This window comes from Euphorbia lathyris, chromosome 1 (assembly GCF_963576675.1).
Source record: "Euphorbia lathyris chromosome 1, ddEupLath1.1, whole genome shotgun sequence".
In the NCBI taxonomy this organism is placed as follows: Eukaryota; Viridiplantae; Streptophyta; class Magnoliopsida; order Malpighiales; family Euphorbiaceae; genus Euphorbia; species Euphorbia lathyris.
Genome location: NC_088910.1, coordinates 139,583,314 through 139,606,503, shown reverse-complemented (window position 1 = coordinate 139,606,503; position 23,190 = coordinate 139,583,314). Strand labels below are relative to the sequence as shown.

General features: G+C 35.7%; 1 protein-coding gene across 1 annotated transcript; it reads left to right on the top strand.

The window, feature by feature from the left end:
- The first annotated feature begins 3,725 nt into the window (after nt 1–3,725).
- LOC136216094 (expansin-A23-like) lies at nt 3,726–4,587 on the top strand. The gene is made up of 2 exons (XM_066002970.1): nt 3,726–3,856; nt 3,959–4,587. The coding sequence occupies exons 1-2, from the start codon at nt 3,835–3,837 to the stop codon at nt 4,579–4,581; spliced, it is 645 nt and encodes a 214-aa protein (XP_065859042.1). The 5' UTR covers nt 3,726–3,834; the 3' UTR covers nt 4,582–4,587.
- The last annotated feature ends 18,603 nt before the right edge of the window (nt 4,588–23,190 follow it).

Here is a 23,190-nt window from a genome sequence, read left to right as displayed (position 1 = left end):
CCAATTGACAACAGATTTCTCTTTAGGCCAGGAACATGCTTTACTCCAGACAGCTTTATCACAGATCCATTCTGAGATTTGATCGAAACATCTCCCTTCCCTACATCTCCAAAGGCTCATCATCAGCAAGATAAACCTTTCCGAATTTCCCAGGGGTATAGTTTTCCATCAAATCTGCACTATTACATGAATGAAATGAAGCTCCTGAGTCTAATACCCAAGACTCCAGAGGACTTCTTACACTCAATACCAGGGCTTCTGCTGCTATTTCTACAGTTGAATAACTGAGAATCAATGCATCACCAAAATCCTCGTTGGCTGAATTCACTGACTTCTCCTTTTGCGGTGCCTTACATTCACTCTTGTAATGACCATTCTTATTACAATTCCAGTACTTGATGTGGCTGTTGTCCTTCACAGGTTTCCCTCTTCCTTTGGACTTAGACCTGCCACGATTCTGCTTTGACCTGCGATCTGACCTGCCCCGATTCTCTGCATTCAAGGTTGATCTAGATGTGGAACCTGACTCTTTCCTGTGAATCTCCTCGCTTATAATCAAGTCTCTCACATCATCAAACCTAAGTTTTTCTTTCCCTGCTGAAGCACTTAGGGCAGTAACCGTGCCACTCCAACTTTTTGGTAAAGAAGATAATAGAATTAGGGCTAATACCTCCTCGTCGAAATCAATATCTACAGAACTTAAGAGTGATCGTCATATTAAAATCATTCAGATGCGTCGCCACTGCTATACTCTCCGTCATCTGTAGATTAAACAGTCGTCGCATCAGATGAACTTTATTGGCCGCAGAAGGCTTCTCGTATAACGAACTCAAAATCTCCAACATCTCCTTCGTGGTCTTTGCCTTCACCGTGTGATGCGCCACGTTTCTGGACAGCGACAGGCGAATCACGCTCATCGCTTTTCTATCCAACGGCTTCCACTCTTCATCATACATATCCTCCGGCTGCTCACCCAGAGGCTGGTATAGATCTTTACCGTACAGGTAATCCTCGATCTGCATCTTTCAGAAACCGAAATCCGAACCATCGAATTTCTCCACAGGGGTTTTTCTATCTCCCATCGTAATTACCCTCGCTCTGATACCAGTTGTTAGGAATAATTGAAATTACGATAAACGAAAATAAGCAAACACACAAGAATTGTTTACCCAGTTCGCCACTCAATATGAATGACTACGTCTGGGGGCACTACCAAGGCATGATATTTACTATAATGAATGAGATGCGGATTACAGAGAAAGAGGTTACATTTATACTCCTGAAATCCTAACCGTCTGAAACCCTAATCGCTGCAGTTGGGCCCATCGCTTCAGTTGGGCCTATATATATTAGTCTTCATAAGCCCAATAGATGTGACAGTTAAATAACAGTCAAGCTAGTCTTTTCAAAATTTTGGTAACACATAGATAAAATTGATATTTCTTGGAAACATTAGGGTTATATTTGCATCATTTCGTACGTTAGGGCTAAATGTGCACTTCTTTTGACACGTTCGGATTAAATTTGATTCTTATCCCTAAGTAATTTAAATTAATGGATGTCTAGTTTCGACTTACAAATGATTTTTTCAGATTATTAAACTTATTATATTATGGTTCGGTTTGGCTTAATACATTTGTTATACTTTATATTTGGCTCAAAACTTCACCTGCTCATTCAACTTTCAAAAGTTCCAAATAACTTTATATTCATATCCAATTGCATTCAACAAGTCCATATTCTTGTCCAGATTTATTCAATAACCCTATATTATTGTCCAATTGCATTTAATAACTCCATACTTTTATTGCATTCAATAACCCAAAAACTTTAATTTACCCTTGAAAAGTTCTTAATTATCATTTTCTTCCTATCATGTTCCGAAAACTTTTACACGTGGCAGGGCATGTCTCTCATTTCCTGCATCCAACAAATTTTATTAAGAAATGAGAGGTTATTGAATGCAAGTGAACAAAACTTTGAAAGTAGAGGAGGCTAATTGAAGTTTTGGACCAAGTACAGAAAACAAACATATATATATATATATATAGGGTTAAGGTGCAAAATACCTCTAACGTTTTGGGTCAGGAGCAATTTTACGCCTAACGTCTAAAATGGTGCAATTTTACCCCTAATGTTTGTAGCCAAGAGCAATTTTACCCCTAATATTGATAAATTGGATCAAATTTCAGACACTATTATAAAATACAACCATTTTTTTCTTTATTTTGCATCAATTGCATATCAATTTGTTCTAAAAAAAATGATATAATATTTTTTGTAATTTAATAACAAAAAATTGGAGATTAATATTTATAAATTCGGTAAATTTTTGAATTTTTTTTGTCTAATTCGTACAAAAGACAGTATATCTTTAATATTTTTTCTTATTTTTTTCACATCCCAGCATATGTTTGTGATTTGTTACTGATAAAATAACGCATGTGTGAAGTGTAGATGACAAGATTCATGGCCGAGAAGACAGTTTGATGAATTTTTTGTCAAATTGACCCAATTTATCAACGTTAGGGGTAAAATTGCTCTTGGCTTCCAACATCAGGGGTAAAATTGCACCATTTTAGACGTTAGGGGTAAAATTGCTCTTGTCTCGAAACGTTAGGGGTATTTTAGAGGAGGCTAATTGAAGTTTTGGACCAAATACAGAAAACAAATATATATATATATATATATATATATATATATATATATGTATTAAGCCAATCCATTTAGGTAATTCCCTAAAATATAGCTGATTTCTTACCTGTTATGTTAAAATTTTGGTAACACATAGGTAAAATTGATATTTCTTGGAAACATTAGGGTTATATTTGCACCATTTCGTACATTAGGACTAAATTTGCACTTCTTTTGACACGTTCGGATTAAATTTGGTTCTTATCCCTAAGTAATATAAATTAATGGATGTCTAGTTTCAACTTACAAATGATTTTTTTAGATTATTAAAATTATTATATTATGGTTCGGTTTGGCTTAATACATTTGTTATACTTTATATTTGGCTCAAAACTTCACCTGCCCATTCAACTTTCAAAAGTTCCAAATAACTTTATATTCATGTCCAATTGCATTCAACAAGTCCATATTCTTGTCCAGATTTATTCAATAACCCCATATTATTATCCAATTGCATTTAATAACTCCATATTTTTATTGCATTCAATAACCCAAAAACTTTAATTTACCCTTGAAAAGTTCTTAATTATCATTTTCTTTCTGACATGTTCCGAGAACTTTGACACGTGGCAGGGCATGTCTCTCATTTCCTGCATCCAACAAATTTTATTAAGAAATGAGAGGTTATTGAATGCAAGTGGACAAAACTTTGAAAGTAGAGGAGGCTAATTGAAGTTTTGGACAAGTACAGAATACAAACATATATATATATATGTATTAAGCCAATCCATTTAGGTAATTCCCTAAAATATAGCTGATTTCTTACCTGTTATGTTAAAAATGGTAGCAGAAATCTTTGCAGATATAGAAGTAATTGATGATTAAATTAAACTATATGATTTGTTTTATTTCCATAGTTAACACCAATTCGAAAATCTTGCCCACTAATTACAGAAGTAATTGCTGATTCACTGTATTTGATTTATTTCCATAATTCGAAAACCTCGCCTACTAATTTCGCTTTATAAGTTATATATATAGAGCAACAACTAAACCTATCTCCACCATTCTCAAAACGTTCCAAGCATCATGAAATTTCCTGTAATCATATTAATATTTTTCATTTCAGTTTTGGGTACAATTATTACTCAAACATCAGCAGATCAATGGCATGATGCACATGCAACATTCTATGGTGACATGACTGGATCTGAAACAATGCGTAAGTACATATCACTTCTAAATTTTAATTCCTTTAGTATTTTTGAAGTCTCTACAATTTGTTTTTGGGGGTTTTGTATTCTAATATAAAATTTGAGTGCAGAAGGAGCATGTGGGTATGGAGATCTGTTCAAACAAGGATATGGATTAGAAACAGCAGCCTTAAGCACAGCACTTTTCAACAATGGTGGAATTTGTGGAGCCTGTTTTGAGATAATGTGTGTAAATGATCCACAATGGTGCATACCAAATGCTGGGACTATTAAAATTACTGCCACAAATTTTTGTCCACCAAATTACTCAAAACCAGATGGGAATTGGTGCAATCCACCCCAACAACATTTTGATTTATCCATGCCTATGTTTACTAAAATTGCTATCTACAGAGCTGGAATTATACCTGTCAAATATCGCAGAATTTCGTGCTCCAAACAAGGTGGAATTAAATTTGAGATTAAGGGCAATCCTTACTGGATTCTTGTGTTATTGTACAATGTTGGAGGGGCTGGAGATGTTACTAATGTCAAAATTAGAGGTTCAAAAACTAATGGATGGCTTCAAATGTCCAGAAATTGGGGCCAAAATTGGCAGACTGGAAGTAATTTGGTAGGCCAAAGTTTGTCTTTCCAAGTGACTGTTAGTGATGGCAAAACATTGGAGTTTGATAATGTTGCTGATTCTAATTGGGAATTTGGAAATTCTTATGATGGAAAATTCAATTTTTAGGGTTAGGGTTTGTATAATTAGGGATATTTTAAGTATTGTTGGGGGTTGAATTCTACCATTTTATGTTTTTTAATTATCTGTTTATCAAATTATAATAATGTTGAAATACCAGTTTTCACATAATTTCTTCTTGTCTATTATTTTCCTTTTGCTGCAAAAATGGTATTGTCTGTTATTTTAATTATTATTATTTTATTTGAAAAATAGTATTTTCGTATAGGAACATAATCCTATGACAGGGAAAGAAAATAGATAAGGTAATTTTATTTTAATATGGAAACTATCATCTCATATATTATTACCAACAGTTTTGAGAAAATGCTTGTAATTTCATTAAATGAAAATATAAGAACAAGTACAACAAGCAAAATGTAAAAACCTTACACGATTACACGCTAAAACAAAAACAACATCCACAACGGGATGAAAATGACTACAAAGAGCAAAAAGAAACCATAAAAGGTATAAAAAATACAAAACAACAATATATTTATCGTAAATCCAAATCTGCAGAGAGACATCTGCAATCCAAACTTCATCCTTTAGACCATTTCGAATATTCGGATCTGAGTCTTTTTTTTGTTGCAATATTAAAGTCACAACAAAGAGGTAAATATAAGTTGAAAATTGATATCAAAATTTAAAATTAGAGATTTAAATCTATTACAGTTAAATCTCGATAAATATAAATTAATAATTATTAAATTACATATATTTATATATATATATATATATATATATATATATATATAAACCTCTATAGAGGAATACTCTATATAGGAATAACCTCTTTTTTGTTATAAAAAACTCGGTTCCAACTTGGGCCAGTTATAAATAGGAATAACCTCCTAAACGTTATTTGTTATACACTTTTCAAGTCCCACCTTTAGAAACTATGCCTTTATATAGTAATAATTATATATATATTAAGAATTCAAACTAAATTATAAAATATTAAAAATAACTATGGAAATGATCTATGAGTTGGAAACACAAAGTAAAACTTGAAAGTATAAATATAGTATTCTCATTGATGTTTACATTTTTCCATAAATCTCTAAATTGAAATTTTAAATATTTAATTTGTTCCTTAACCAATTTTAACCAATTTCAAGTGGTATTATTTTATATTCCTTAACCGTGCCTCCAATTTAAAATTTTATGTGTTGAGAAATTTTATTATACCAAACTCTATTTAGTAATAATCTCCCAATTGTTATACAAATAACTCAGGTTTTACTGTATATATACCAAAATCTTTCAATCAATCAACTAGAAGTCATGTCTTTTGATAAAATGCATCTATGGTTGATTGTTTTTTTCTTTCCACCTAAACCAAAATGAACATCATCCTTAACTTTTTGTAGTGCAAACACAACTTCTGATATATTTTGCTCATGTTGTAGCAAGTAGTTATTTTGATTCAAGTAATATATACTTTAATTGATGTCTTTGGATTTTTCTTACCACATACAATGTACGCATTTTAAATGAAAAATTATCTATAAAATAATAAATATTGATTTATAGATAAATGAATAATTTATTCATTTATTGATAAATAATAATCTCGCTTAATCAATATTTTTTTCGATCCTAAGGATATGCATTTATTGAGGTTTTACTGTATAAAGATGACACCTGACCTAATTATAATATTACAAACACTATTCAATATACTTTAGTGGTCCACTCTTTCTTTTTTCTTCTTCCTTTTTTAGAGAAAAAAATGCCATTAAATGGAAGAAAAATCTTTAAAAAAATAACATCTTTTAACTAACTATACATAAAAAAAAAATAGAATTTTATAAGCAACATCATCAACAACCTTATTCACAAATTTTGGAATAAAAGGCACCTAGAAAGTCCTTTCTACTATAGATTAAACTTCTATACCTTTGTACAATAACCCAAAACTCAAAAACATATTCCTCAGTAGAGTTAAAACTATCATCGTTCTAAAGTTTGATTTGACTTGAACACACGATAATTGAAGGGAGATAATCCAATCAAAAGCACCGGGTAAAGCGATAGCTTCAGCAATGTGGATCTCACATAGGCCATTTATGAACGAGTTGCGGCAACCTAGAAAGTTATCATTGTGATGTCTGATAAAAACACCATTACCATTTCAGAGCTCCGAAGAAAAGAGAGAGGTATCAAAATTACATTTAAAAAATCCAAATGTAGGTTTCACCCAACGCGTGTACAACCAAGCTGGTTTGTCCTCTGCATATATATTAGACATGCTTGCGACAGAACTTCTAATATGCAAAAATGCATCCGGAATTTTGCATTGCTATGTCGGAAAGGAGTGTTGGATCAAATAAATAAACTTTCACAGATAACAGAGGAAGAGTATAATTGATGGAAGAAAATGCTCTTCTAATTCTCTTGCCTTACTACTTGTATTGATAGGTATTTATAGATTACTGACATGACCCTCTTGGTAAACAATATTAACTCTCTATAAATACAGATATAGATACAGAAATGACTCTTGGATAATATACTGAACCAAATTAAGACTATTAATTATAAGTTTATTATTTCAACACACCCCCTTAAACTTATAATTTTTTATCCCTTAGTAACACCAAGAACAATCTGTAATTTGTTTAAATCTTCAAACTTCATCGTCATTGACCTCTTCACTTTAGAGGCCATAAACCCCATTATTATCTCCAACGTTTTCTTCGAAATTCATTGTTATTGACATCTTCATGGTGGCTTCCATCATTCTCATTAGTATCTCCATCATTTTCTTCTTCCTCATCATCATTTTCATCAGTACCATCGCCATTATTATTATCACTGGCAACTGGAATTTTGGGTTTTGGATGTGGCACATGAATAGTGCACCTTCTACATGAACTTGACACAATATTACGCATGTCAATTCCCTCGACTTCTTTCACTCTTTCCTTTATCTTTTTAACTTCCATGATGTCTTTGGGAAACATCTCACTTGGTTCCTTCATTAACTCGACTTCACATTTGTTCTCTGGCACATGTTTGATTTTATCATAGGCTTTCTCAATACCTTCTGCACTTCTGTTATCCTTTGCTTCTTCTTCCACATGTTTGCTTTTCTTCTCACTTGATGCTTTGACTTCATTTTCAATCCCCTTCCTCTTCTTAGATAATTCAGAATTTTGCACCTTTTGATTTGCACTAACTTCATTCTCTCGTTTTACTTCATCTTCATCATCCTCATCACTGTCTTTGTCTGAAGACTTTGAATTCTCATCAGCCAATAGAAATACCTCATCTAACAGATTGCCTATATATTTCTTGTATGGATCAAGTGCAGATTTATCAAGTCCAAAATCTTCCTCTAAAATTCGACAAAGACTATTCGTTGTAACTTCCTCATAATTGGCTTTAATATAAGAATCTGTCTTCAATATGGTTGTGGTAATGTTGTTCTTACTTGGAACTTCTTTCTTCTTACTGACTGGCAAAAGACTCATCACAGGAGAATCTTCAATTTTCTCCTCATCATCAGATACATGTCCTTGTACCTTAATTTCTCCTAAATCCTCAGAATTCTCATCATCATCATTTTCTAAGGATTCCACCAAACATTGCATGAGAAATCTCTTATGTACATCCAATGTATATTTCTCCAATCCCAAATCATTTTCCAATAACCTTCTGATCTCCTCGAAGGTCAAAGAATCAACTAGTTCTTTGATGTCATTGATGCAGCAACACGTAGCTTTCCAAAATTGCGACTTGATCTCCCACGAATCAATGGTGATTTCTCTTTTCATCATGATTCTCAATTTTTAGGAGAATTTTTGCCTGTCTCTGATACCAATTTGTTGGATCAAATAAATAAACTTTCACAGGTAACAGATGAAGAGTATAATTGATGGAAGAAAATTCTCTTCTAATTCTCCTGCCTTACTACTTGTATTGATAGACATGACTCTTGGTAAACAACATTAACTCTCTATAAATACAGATACAGATACAGAAATGACTCTTGGATAATATACTGAACCAAATTAGGACTATTAATTATAAGTTTATTATTTCAACAAGGAGCTGCTTATCATTCCAAACTTTATTATTACATTGAGACCAAATACATAGAGAAGCATAGCTACCAACTTACATCTCTCCCTCAAATTCACAATATAATACAACACAATTCCAGCAAGACAGATAAAAACCAAATCCCAAGAAGAGATGCCAATCATGCTCCCCATTCCTACTACACAAAGAGGCGATAGGAACACTAACTCGTTTACGCTGCATCTTGATACGAGTTGGAAAGAAATTAGAGCATAATAACTATACCTTGATGGAAATTATGAACGATATGCTAAACAGTTATGGGTTTCCACAAAACATGTTGGGAGCTATTTTATCAGCTAATCGCCTTTTAAAAAAAGTGACTTGTAAGAAATTAGACAAAGACAATGCATGAATTACAGAAATAATGTAAACCTTCTTATAATTACTTGTACGACAAAAAAAGGGCTAACAAGGGGGCATACTCTCTTTAAGAGCCCAAATATTCGTACTAAATCGTTTCTAGCGAGAATAATTACTCTCAAGGCGTTCTTTATTACTGGGATCTTTTAGTAAAAGTATTAATGAGAACGATGTGTATCCTCGTTATAAACTTATAATGATAATAATTTTATCCTTATTAAAATAATGTTTACTCATAGGCAAAACTTCTCATTAAATTTTTTATCATAATTTAAATATATTCTCATAATGTTTATAATGATACAAAATTCTCTCATTTAAACAAGTAATAGAGTAAAACCTATTAATAAAATTTCATGGTCCCAACATTATTAATTTATAGAGATTTTACTGTAATTACATAATATACTTATATTATACGATAATATATTTATCATGAGAAATTAGCAGTTTTTTTATAAAAGAAAGTTCCCATGTGACACATGATTTCTCCATACCCAGAGATATGGTCCAAAGCATTTGTGGATCACCTTTATCATAGAAAGTGATTGGCCAGATTGTGTGGTCTTTAAAATTTCGTCCTATAAAGAGATCTGATGGATTGCATGTGATATTATAAATAACATATAATGAAATAACTTTCGATGGCAAATTATAAATGTTTACATTTTTTTTTGTTGTTTCTTGATCCTGCAATTTTCTATTTTTCTACCGAGTCTCAAAAAAAAAAAAAGATTACGGAGATTAATCAGATTTATATTAGTTATATCACTCAATGATTGAAGAACAAAAGGATTGGCTTCAAATGTCACATTTTACATCTAAAAAATAATAATGTTTTTTAATATATAAAACAGTTATAGGGGGTAACGGGTACCCAGTGGTATTCTGATACCCATGGCATTACCCTAACGGGTAATAGTTTTGTTCACATACTCATCTCATACCCTTTTATACAAGGTACATGTAGTCCCATTAGGGTCGGGTAGTGTCGTACTGCAGGTACAATACCCGTTGCCATCCCTAATACTTGATTGCACAATAAGAATTTAATAAGGAAAGAACCAATATTGATTTAACCTAGAATAGGAAATCAATATGTTCAGGAAAATGGCTTCATGAACAGTCTAGCCCGCCTAAGCTCACGAAATCCAGACTTCATTTATTTTCCTTGATTAGTCCATTTAGGCTAATAAATTCGTAAATATATAATAATATGATGGTTATGTATGTAATTATTCTCTAAGGGGTGTTTTTGTAATTGTCTCAAGTATAATATATATGACATATGGAAAAAAATATAATTAAGCCCCTAAACTTTATATGTTTTAAGAATCAAGCCCCTGATCCATTATTTTCGACATTGAGTCCTTCATCATTGATTTTGTTATGGATTTGGCCCTTATTTAACTGAGTATTTGGAAAGTTACAGAAAAAAGGTAAAAGCACTAACCTTTCAGGAATCCCAGAAGGAAATTTTAAAATTAGTAATGTTGGCTCTGTTTTGTAGAAAAAACTCAAAGTAAACCTTTAAGAGCGTAGTTGAGTCAGGCAGATATTGTTCCGATCATTCGTTGTGGAGTAGACCCATGACCGGAACAATATTAGCCTGACTCAACTACAGTCTTAAAGGTTTACTTTGAGTTTCTTCTACAAACGGAGCCAACATTACTAATTTTATAATTTCGTTCTGGAATTCCTGAAAGGTTAGTGCTTTTGCCTTTTTTCTGTAACTTTTCAATTGCCATTGTGTAAATAAAATTTCATGTTGTTTGGAATTTCTTGAGAATGGTGGAGAAAGGTTTTGTTCTTGCTCTATATATATAAACCTATAAAGCGTAATTAGTGGGCATGTTTTCGAATTATGGAAATAAAACAAATTATATATTTAATCAGTAATTACTTCCTTTTCTCCTACCATTTCTACCATAATATATATATATAATTCTTACCAATTAAGGATATTAACTTAATTACTTTTTGATTTATTTTATTTATTCATTCGTTACTAATATTAGCACTGACAGTGGAGCAATTTCGCCCAATTGTCATGATTAATTTCTGTTATAAAGTGGTTGCCAAAATCTTGACGGACCGGCTGTCCTAGATTGCAATGAGGATTGTTTCAGAAAATCAGCTTGGGTTTATTCCGGGTAGAAGTATTCACAAGTGTGTGGCTATTGCCTCAGAAGGAATTAACATGCTAAAAAAACGTTGTTTTGGGGGAACATTGCAATGAAAATTGACATTTGGAAGGCCTTTGACACTCTTAATTGGGATTTCTTAATGACAGTTCTGAACGTGTTTGGCTTCTCACAGCAGTTTGAATCATGGATCCTGAATTTGCTTTCTTTAGCCCGTATCTCCATCCTACTTCAGGTGCTCAAGGGGTGTTCGATAGGGGGATCCCTTATCGCCAATTATTTTTGGAATTGTAGAAGACTTCCTTAGCCGTTGGCTTTTACATCTGGTTGACATGGGTCGAATCAGGCCTATGACTTACACAAGGAACAAGGCGTTTCCCATGCACTTACTATATGCATGAGACCCGACATTAGAGCTATCAGAGACGCATTTGCCCTTTATAGCTTGCTTTCTGGGCAACAAATAAATTGGCAGAAATCAGAGATTTATTTCAGCTCCTCGGTCACCGCTAGGCGCTCATTCGCTGTTTGATGGGGATATTGGAATTGGCATTGGTACGATTCCTTTCAAATATTTAGGAATACCATTGTTTTGGGGAGCACCAAAGGCAAGGCTACTAAGAGGCACAATGGATAAAATACTTGCAAATTTCTCGAGATGGAAAGGAAGCAGTCTATCCATGGCGGGTCGGGTTGCTCTTGTAAAATCGGTAATTACTGGTTCATTCATACACTCTTTCATTCTGTATAAGTGGTCGAGGGCTTTTCTTTCTCACATGCAGCGGTCTATGAGAAACTTTATCTGGACGGGTTCTATTGATAGCCGTAAGCTGGTAACGGTGCCGTGGCGTCTTTGCTGCCGCTCGTTTAAAGAGGGCGGTTTGGGGGTTAAAAGTCTTGACACACTAAATATTGCACTGCTGAGGAAAACGGCTTGGGGAATAATTCAAGATAGCTCCTTTTGCTATGCGTTGCTTTGCAGTCGATTTCTGGATAGTTTTGGGAAGTCAAGACGGTGCATAACGAGTTCATCTGTATGGGGGTCGGTCAAACGGGTTTTCGCAATTCTGGATAGAGAGTGCTTTTGGTGGATTGGACAACAATCTAGCCTGAATTTTTGGTTTGGTGGCTGGATTAAGCCTACAGTTATGGAAAGTCTTCATTCCATCGGTTCGCCGGTCATTAATGCTGCAGATATAACGGCTACTGCTGCCGGTTTCATGGAGGGGAACGCCTAGAGTAACCTCCCCAATCTCCCTGATTTTGTGCTGCAGCGAATCCACGAGATAAGCAGGGATAGGGATAAAAACGATCAATGTGTTTGGAAGCCAGCTGTCAGCGGCATTTTTACGGTTAAGCAGTTTTACAACTGGCTTCTTCCGCCACCAGTAGTGCCCTCCTGGTGTAGTTTTGTTCGGAGTATCGCTGTGCTGCCCTCACATTCCTTCGTTTGCTGGAGAGCCGTCCTTGGCTACCTTCCAACGCATGATAACCTCCAGAAGCACGGTTTCCACATTAGCTCCCAGTGCTGTTTATGCTCTACTGCAATTGAGACGTCGGCGCATTTGTTTATGCATTGCTCTTTCACTAGAAGCCTTTGGAGAGGGGTCACTCTTTTCTTTCGCCGATCTATCACATTGGATTCTTCTTTGTAGGAACTGGTTACAATGGCGGCGGCTCAGAAATTCAGCTCACAAATTAACCCTTTGTGGGCAGCGACTATTATAAACATGTTCTGGTTAGTCTGGAAGTGCCAAAATGATGCACACTTCAATAGGATACATCCGTGTAGCACCGTAGCCCTTCGAAAATTATGGCTGGCTATCAAAGATGCCTCAAGGTTCCGAATTGGGAATGTATGGAACTCGAGTATTGAATGCAGGTTACTCGATGATTTGGGTATCAGTAGGCAGCTTCCTCGTGCGCCACGCATTATCCCCGTTTGTTGGCAGCCCCCGCCCCCTGGTTGGTGGAAAGTTAATACTGACGCCTCCATAATTGGCAGCCCTAGTGAAGCTGGTTGTGGCAGTGTATATAGGAATTCTGCAGGTACATTCCTTGGCGCCTTTGGCTTCCCTGTATCCTCGAGCTTTGCCTTCATAACTGAGCTAAAAGCAGCAATGTTCGCTGTTACCACCGCATTTGACAAAGGTTGTACAAGGTTGTGGCTTGAAAGCGACTCAACGTACGTAGTTCATCTATTCCGCAGCCGCTCTCTCTCGATGCCGTGGCAGATCCGCCAAGACTGGATGCGCTGCTTGGACTGTTTGCAATCAATGTCGTTTGCTGCTTCACATGTTTATAGGGAAGGGAATCAATTAGCTGATGTTTTAGCTAATTATGGTAGAACGGCCCCTCAATGTGAGTGGTGGACTTCTGTGCCAGGATTCTACTCGTGTCGTGTACCGATTCACCTGAACTGTCTTTATTTTTGGCTACTTTGTAAACTCTATTTTTTCTCTTCTTTTTAATAATAGCGGCTCTGGGTTCGTGTTTTGTCCGGGGGGTGCCGACCTAGTTGGGATGTCCGGCTTCACACTTCTCACCTGCCAGATTTATTCAAAAAAATTCGTTACTAATATTAATTTACTTAAGCTTTAAAAATGAAACAATAAATAATTATTAATATTGATTGAATCTAGAATAGGAAATCAATGTGTTAAGGAAAATGGCTTCATGGACGGTCTAGCGGTGTCTAAGCTCACGAAATCGAGAATTCATTCTTATTTTCCTTGATTAGTCCATTTAGGCTAATAGATTTGTAAATATATAATAATATGAGGGTTATGTCGGTAATTATTCTCTAAGGGGTATTTTTGCAACTGTTTCAAGTATAATATATATTGAAATATTGTTGGATACATTTTTTAATTTTGGTAAAGGCTATGCTTATTTTGTTTTTGACAAAGTAAGCCTTACTTTGTGTGTTTTTACCATTGGATTAATTTTATACTACATCATCCAATGGTGAAAACACACCAAGTACTGGTACTTTGTCTAAAACAAAGTAACCATAGAAGACACCTTTTTAAGGATACATGTTTTCTATATTAAATCATTTTAAATTTCAACTTAATTTATATAATAATTTGTTTATTAATCAAGAAAATATTAAATACAAAAATATAAATCTGATAAATCCCGATAGTCTTTTCTTTGAGACTCCATAGAAAAATGGAAAATTGCAAGACCAAAAAACAACAGAAAATATGTAAACAGTTATAATTTGCCATCGAAAGTTATTTTATTGTATGTTATTTATAATACCATATGCAATCCATCGGATCCCTTTATAGGATGAAATTTTGAAGACCACACAATTTGGTCAATCACTTTCTATGATAAAGGTGATCTACAAATGCTTTGGACCATAGCCATAACCGTGTCTTTGGTTGTGGAGGTGGAATAAAGAGAAACGAATTGTGAGGATCAACATCTACTTATGAAAAGGAGTTTGAGGTTAAAATTGAATGGGTGTGTAAAGTTTGTGGATGGGGGTATAGGGTCATCGAGACTCCACCGAGACATAAAATGAAAGTAATACTTATTGCGATAATAATGTCACTTTGTATTCAGAATCTATAAAGAATATTGCATCAGTGACGAAATATGTGAAGGTTTACTTATCCTAATGCTTAGCACGAGACATTTTACTATAGCTTACCAATAGAAATGTGACAATTGTGCACTTTCTTTCCTTACACCAATCATCTCCCAATGAGGTAGCATGACTCTTTTTTCATTGGTTGGATCCATTGCACCCGGTCCACTGTAGAAGTTCTCAACTTAGCACCCCAACAAAAAAAATATAATTTTTTAACATATTTTATCCATGACGAAATATATATCTCTGACTATGGCTAACTCAGAGTAAGAGAAATCATGTGTCACATGGGAACTTTCTTTTCCCAAAAAACTACTAATTTCAAATGATAAATATATTATTGTATAATATAAGTATATTATTGAAATCAATTAGGAACCACTCTTTATCCATCATGGATTATCTAGATAACTTCCTCGGTATAGGGGTTCTTTTTAATCCAAAGGCCCCTTTTCATAATTTGCAATCGCGTATCCCGCAATCACAAATTGCTTCGATTTCACAGGATCCTTTGAGAAAGCCTAATTTGGAGGTGCAGGGAAGGTCATTTGCGAAGGTCCTTGAATGGAATCTGGATCCGACTACTTGCGAAGGTCTTCAGTGGGTTCGAATTTCTCTATCTGACTGTGATAAGCGTGCGGCCCTTTGCTCCTCATCTCTGATTGGCAGGTTAATCTTAAACAAAGGAGATACCCCATGGAAGGTTCTTTCTCTTAAGAAAACTTTAACAAAGGTTTAGGGTTTGAAGGATTCTTGGCAACTGATATTTATTGGGAGAGGCTTGTTCCATGTGGTTTTGGGATCCCAAGAGATTAACCCCTTAGTTCATCGACAATGAGAATTGATTTTCTCTAAAGCTTTAATGGTATTGTGAACAATAAAAGTAAATCCACGATAAACCTAGAAAGGAAACAACTGTCTCATAACAAAATCTGAACTTGATATTAACCTTTAACTGAGAAATAGGTTTAGCTACTCATAGCCATGAAGAACAAAATACTTTTCGAAATCAGAATAATGGGAAAAAGTTATAAAAACTATCTGCCTAAAAATGAAGAAGAAGGAAAAAAAAAGGGTAATTGATGAGGGAACAGTCCTCCCTCTTTATAGACTTATCTCAATCTTCTTATCAGATCTATTTCAAAAAGAAAGTGAGTAAAAATAGCAACTGAACCTTTTCAACTTTAAAATTCGAATTGAGATATCCTCCTTGTGTTTGGACTCTTTGACTGAGCGTGTGGACTGTCTTAAAGTTGAGCACGTGCTGTCCATAAGTTGGTCTTGGGCAAGACTAACTCTGGTTCTGAAGTCAAGAACTGAATTTGGTGCTTAACTTTTCTGATAGGAAAAATGACTCTAATCCAGGAGTAGAAATGTTACTTTTTAACAAAGTGTGCCTGAAATGTTAGGAAACACAAAAAGATGCAAAAACATGTGTTTATTACTAGGTAGACCAATGCAATGGCTAAGGATTTTCTGTCAAAAAATAGCACTTATCAAGTACTTAAATTATTAACAAAAATAATCTTCAAATTCTCACATAACACAACCACATTTTGTACCTTTCCTCTGTTTTCTTCACAAACAACCATAAATCTCCCCAAAATGATGGTTTCATGGTTCCTACATAACTCAATTTCAATGACAAAGCTAGAGCTCCATCTTTTATTCTCTCAGTATTCACAGCTTCCACTACACTCTCATTAATAGCTTCACATGAAAAAAATTCTTAATGACGACCTCCGGTCCTGACTCTTCCAAAAATAAATTCCCCACTACAGTAGAAGAAACAATAACATTATTTATTTAATAACACAGAAGCTTTCACATCTTCGCAATTGAAGGCCGGAGATTTTATTGTCATGACTATGATTGTGAAGTTCCATAAAGGTGTTAAGTGAGAATTAGAGATGTTGAAAGGGTAGACGATGCCTGAATTAATTAGAAATGTCTGTATCGGAAACTCTGGTCGGAATGAGTAAATCCGGATCGGAATAATTATCAGCAGCACCATACAAAACCAAAGCAAAAAGTTACAGTTAGGTTCTTCATCTGTCATGACCATGTCTTCGCTGTGAAAAACCAGGTTCAATCAGAAACAATGGTTTTTTTCCATCTATTTATATAACAATAGTAATAATATAATAACTGTTGAACTACGCTTCGAACGATCAATCAACCACACAGAGAAACAAAGTACACAAAGATCACAGATTGGATCTTTGAAACAACAATCAAAAGAATACACACAGAATTTACCCTGGTTCGGCTTAACTGCCTACATCCAGCAACTTCACTAATCAATGGAGATTACAACAAGATTGAAACAGTTTCTCCTTTTCCAGAAACTCTCGTGTTTTCCCAATCCCCAATTCAGATTATCACAGTGTACACTTATGACTTAGTCTAAGAATCTCTCGTTCTCTCTTATGAAACTACTTCCCAACCCAGACCTTTTATAGCCTTTACAAAGTTGTGAAAATACCCAAAATATCCTTACTCAAAGATGTACAAACTCAGCAAGACCTACTGACCAGTGGTAACACAGCAAGACCATGTTGACCTGTATTATCACCTCAGTACCATGCTGATCACAGCCATGCTGACTTGATAACTCAGCATTCCGACTTCTTGATTTTAATCTTGCTGACGGGTTGACTTACAATTATGCTGACTTGATTACCCAGCATCATTCTTATAATAGAAAAACAACGACTTACAATGCTGACTTGTTGACTCAGCATCATCATCAGCAAGTGATAGAAAACAACGACTTACAATCTCCACCTTGTCTTTCTAATCACTCCATCAACTAGTGAAGAAAATACACTCAAGGACCACTGACCATCCTAACCAGTTTCAAGCAATGTTCAAATTTATTACTTGAAACAGATTTGGTCAGCATGTCGGCTGGGTTATCCTCAGTTCCCACTTTCACCATCTGAACAGTACCAGTGCTAATCACATCCCTGACGAAATGCATTCTCACATCTATGTGTTTGGATTGCTCGTGAAAAACTTGATGTTTTGACAGATGTATAGCTCCTTGGCTATCACAGTAAATCTTCAAACCATCAATCTGTGTCACTCCAAGTTCCGTTAAGACTCCTCTCAGCCACATAGCTTCTTTTACTGCCTCTGTAACAGCAATAAACTCAGCTTCGGTTGTTGACAAAGTCACAACTGACTGTAGACTTGCCCTCCAACTTATTGCAGTTCCAAACACAGTGAATACGTACCCGGTTTGGGATTTTCTGGTGTCAATGCTACCAGCATAATCAGAATCTACAAAACCTGCTACATCATCCACTAGGGCTTCAGCTCCACCATAACTCAAACCTTTACTCAGTGAGCCTTTGACATACCTCAGCACCCACTTCACCGCTGACCAATGAGCTCTTCCTGGATTTGCCATGAACCTGCTGATGAGACTCACAGCATGAGCTAAATCTGGACGTGTACAGACCATCGCATACATTAGACATCCTACAACACTCGAATATGGCACCCTCTCCATGTCTTCCTTTTCCTCATCAGTTTGAGGACTTTGCTTACTGCTCAGCTTGAAGTGACTTGCAAGTGGAGTGAGAACGGCCTTTGAATTCGTCATACCAAAACGTTTTAACACCTTGCTCAGATAAACTGACTGACTTAGGAATAGCTTCTTTCTTCCTCTGTCTCGAGAAATTTGCATCCCTAAATTTTTCCGTGCTGACCCGAGATCCTTCATCTCAAACCGTGTGTTTAGTTGTGCCTTTAACTGATTTATGGCTGCTTTGTTTTGACAAGCTATAAGCATGTCATCAACATATAACAAGAGATAAATCTTAGAGCCATCACTAAGGTCTCTACTATACACACACCAGTCATAACTAGACCTATGAAAGTCCTGACTTATCATAAACTCATCGAACTTCATGTACCACTGTCTAGGGGACTGTTTCAGACCATATAGAGACTTCTTAAGCAAACATACCCGCTGGTCTTTATCTCCTATTTCAAAACCCTCTAGTTGTTGCATATATATGACCTCATCCAGGTTTCCATGAAGAAAAGCTGTTTTGACATCTAACTGTTCTAATTCTAGATCAAAACGAGCTACAAGAGAGAGAATAATCCTGATAGACCTATGTTTAACAACCGGTGAATAGATTTCATTAAAGTCTATACCTTCCTGCTGAGTAAACCCTTTGGCCACCAACCTAGCTTTAAACCTAGGTTCCTCTACACCAGGTATCCCTTCCTTTCTTTTAAACACCCACCTTGAACCGACCAACTTCTTATCAAAAGGTTTATCTACCAAAATCCAAGTTTCATTTTTATCAAGGGATTTTATCTCATCCTTCATAGCGTTAAGCCACTGTTCCTTGTCAACCGAATTCACAGCTTCCCTATAGGTTACAGGTTCAGACTCTTGTACTTCCTTAGCAACACTAAATGCATAAGCTACAAGGTCCTCAAAACCATATCTAACCGGGGCCCTAGGGACTCTTCTTTTACGGTCTCTAACAAGTCTATAGCTTTGACTGGACTTAGTATCATTACCATCACTGACTTCTTGCTCGGTTTTACGGGTGTTTTCACTATTTTCTTCAAGCTCCACCTCATTCTTAACACTCTCAAGGTTTTGAATGGACTTAGGACTACTCGGTTCTAACTGAGTTTTTTCTTGGTTTTTCCGATAAGGAAAATCCATCTCATTGAACACTACATTTCTGCTGACTATGGATTTCTTATAACCAGATTCTAGGCACCACAACTTATAGCCCTTGACTCCTATAGGGTAGCCTATAAAAACACATCTTAGAGCCCGAGGTTCTAATTTTCCCTGTCTAACGTGTGCAAAAGCTGAACAACCAAACACTCTAAGTTTTCCATAATCCTCTGGGTAATCAGACCACATTTGCATAGGTGTTTTAAAACCTATAGCAGATGATGGGCACCTATTGATTAGGTAACACGCAGTTTGCACCGCTTCAGCCCAGAAAGACTTAGGGAGACTGGATTGGATTAACATGCACCTAACTCTTTCTAGGCTAGTCCTATTATACCTCTCTGCTAGGCCATTCTGCTGTGGAGTTCCAGGAACGGTATGATGTTTAGTTATACCTGACTTCTTGCACAAAGTGATGAAATCTTTGTCAAGAAACTCCAAACCATTGTCGGTTCTCAACCTTTTGATTTTCTTTCCTGTTTGGTTTTCCACTAACACTTTCCAATCCTTGAACGTTTGCAAAGCCTCATTCTTATGAGCTAGAATATAAACCCATACTCTTCTAGAGTAATCATCAATAAGAGTCATAAAATAGGTCCTCCCACCATGAGACTTAGTTCTTGTTGGCCCCCATAGGTCAGAGTGAATGTACTCAAGAATGTCCTGGGTTCTATGTATTGCTGACTTAGGAAACTTGACTTTACTAGACTTCCCTAAGACACAGTTCTCACAGAAATCTATCTTTCCTATGTGATCTTTACCAAAACAACCCTGCTTCCTAAGTTCATGTAAACCAACTTCACTCACGTGACCTAGTCTAAGGTGCCAAAGATTGGTTCTATCAGTTTTAGACTCGGTGAGATTTGCGGTAGAGACTAACACAGTACTACCTAGGAGTGTGTAAAGGTCCTCTAGATATCCTTATGATACCCCCTTCGGCTCTATAATTGTATCCTTGTTTATCAAGTGTACCCAAAGAAATTAAATTTCTTTTCAGTTCTGGCACATACCTCACACCGGTCATAATCCTTTCTTGACCATCGAACATCTTCAGCCTAATGGAGCCTTGACCCAGTACCTTGCACAACTTGTTATTGCCTAGAAGAACCCTCCCACCTTCCTCTTGAAAGTCTTCGAACCACGTTCTGTTGGGAGTCATATGGAACGTACATCCGCTGTCCAAGATCCAGTCAGTGTTTGGATCTTTATTAGTGACAGCAAGGACCTCAGCGCTCTCATAACCTTCTTCTACCACAGCGGCTTCGCCTTGATCTTTAGGCTGACCTAGACTCTTGTTCCTCTCAGGACAGTTTTTCCTGAAATGTCCTTCCTTATGGCAGTGAAAACACTTGTAGACCTTGCCTTCTTTATTGCTTGAGGATGTAGTTTTGGACTTTTTCCCGTTCTTATTCTTTGGCTTGTGAGAGTCCTTTTTCTCAGACCTTCCACGAACAAACAATCCTTCTGCAGCTTCAGTGTTGGTGTTGGCCTCAATCTGTTTTGACTTTAGCACCATCAGAACTTCTTCCAGACTTAGTGTTTCTCTAGCGTACTTCATGGTTTCAACAAAATGACTGAAAGACTGGGGTAAAGAATTCAAGATCATTATGGCCTGATCTTCATCTTCAATCTTTACCTCTATGTTCTCTAGGTCAATTATGATCTTTGAGAAATCATCAAGATATTCTTCTACTGGCTTGTCCTCGTTCATCTTGAAGCCGAAAAGCTTTCCCTTAAGATAAACCCGAATGGTGAGTGTCTTCGTCATGTACAACTGTTCAAGCTTGAGCCAAACCCCAGCAGCTGAGGTTTCCTTCGAAACTTCTCTTAGCACTTTATCGCCAAGATACAGGACGATCGTACTGTAAGCCAATTCAAGAAGATCTTCTTTCTCCTCCTTCGTCATTGTCGCCGGAAATTCCTTCTCGCCCTTCAGAGCCTTCGCAACCTTCATTTGAACCAAGATTGCCTTCATCCTTTGTCTCCATAGAGCAAAATCTCCCTTACCATTGAAACGCTCGATCTCGATCTTTGTAAAACCCATTGCTCTGTTCTTGATTAGCTCTGATACCAATTGTTGAACTACGCTTCGAACGATCAATCAACCACACAGAGAAACAAAGTACACAAAGATCACAGATTGGATATTTGAAACAACAATCAAAAGAATACACACAGAATTTACCCTGGTTCGGCTTAACTGCCTACATCTAGCAACTTCACTAATCAATGGAGATTACAACAAGATTGAAACAGTTTCTCCTTTTCCAGAAACTCTCGTGTTTTCCCAATCCCCAATTCAGATTATCACAGTGTACACTTATGACTTAGTCTAAGAATCTCTCGTTCTCTCTTATGAAACTACTTCCCAACCCAGACCTTTTATAGCCTTTACAAAGTTGTGAAAATACCCAAAATATCCTTACTCAAAGATGTACAAACTCAGCAAGACCTACTGACCAGTGGTAACACAGCAAGACCATGTTGACCTGTATTATCACCTCAGTACCATGCTGATCACAGCCATGCTGACTTGATAACTCAGCATTCCGACTTCTTGATTTTACTCTTGCTGACGGGTTGACTTACAATTATGCTGACTTGATTACCCAACATCATTCTTGTAATAGAAAAACAACGACTTACAATGCTGACTTGTTGACTCAGCATCATCATCAGCAAGTGATAGAAAACAACGACTTACAATAACTAATATTATTAATTATAATGGTTGACTTGTTTGAATGGGAAAGAAAGAAAGAATTCTAAAAAGCATTATTTTTTATACAATTAAAGTAAAAATTTGGCTTAATGCTTCTCCAGCCCCTTAACTTATCTAAATTGGTCATTTTATCCCTCCAACTCATCGAATGTCCTATTTACCCCATTAACTCCATAAAAATGGTATTTCTCACCCCCTTAACTTGTCCAAATTTGTCATTTTACCCATTCTCAACTCATCGAATATCCTATTTACCCATTTAACTCCATAAAAGTGGTATTTCTCACCACTTATGATCCTCTTTACCCTCTTAACTCCATAAAAATGGTATTCCTTATCTAAAGTTGAAAAGAGAAAGAACGAATAAAAAATACAAATAACAAGAACATTAATATAAACAAGTTAAATACATTATATGTATGGATAATGTACCAAAATAGGTCTATGATTTTTGGGGAAGTATCAATTTAGGTTCTACTTACAAAATAACATAAATATAGGTTTAACGTTTAAAAAACGTTATCCATTTAGGCTTGGATAACGGATTGTAAGGGGTGAAAAATACCACTTTTATGGAGTTAAGGGGGTAAATAGAACATTTTATAAGTTGAGGGGGTGAGAAATACCACTTTTATGGAGTTAAGGGGGTAAATAGGACATTCGATGAGTTGAGGGGGCAAAATGACTAATTTGGACAAGTTAAGGGGGTTGGGGAAGCATTAGACCTAAAAATTTGATTAGATTAGAATGGTTACAAAAAATTCAAATTCTCTCTCATCATTAATTGAGTTTGTAATAAAACTAAAACTCCATTTGGTACGATGTAATGAACGTTGTAATGGAATGCCCATTACTATGAATATTCATTACCATTTTTGGATTAGTCATATTGTTTTTGTCGTAATTGAATCACAATTACATTATTCAATTTTTCTTTACAAATTTTTGTAATGGGGTTACACAAAAAAATGCATGAATT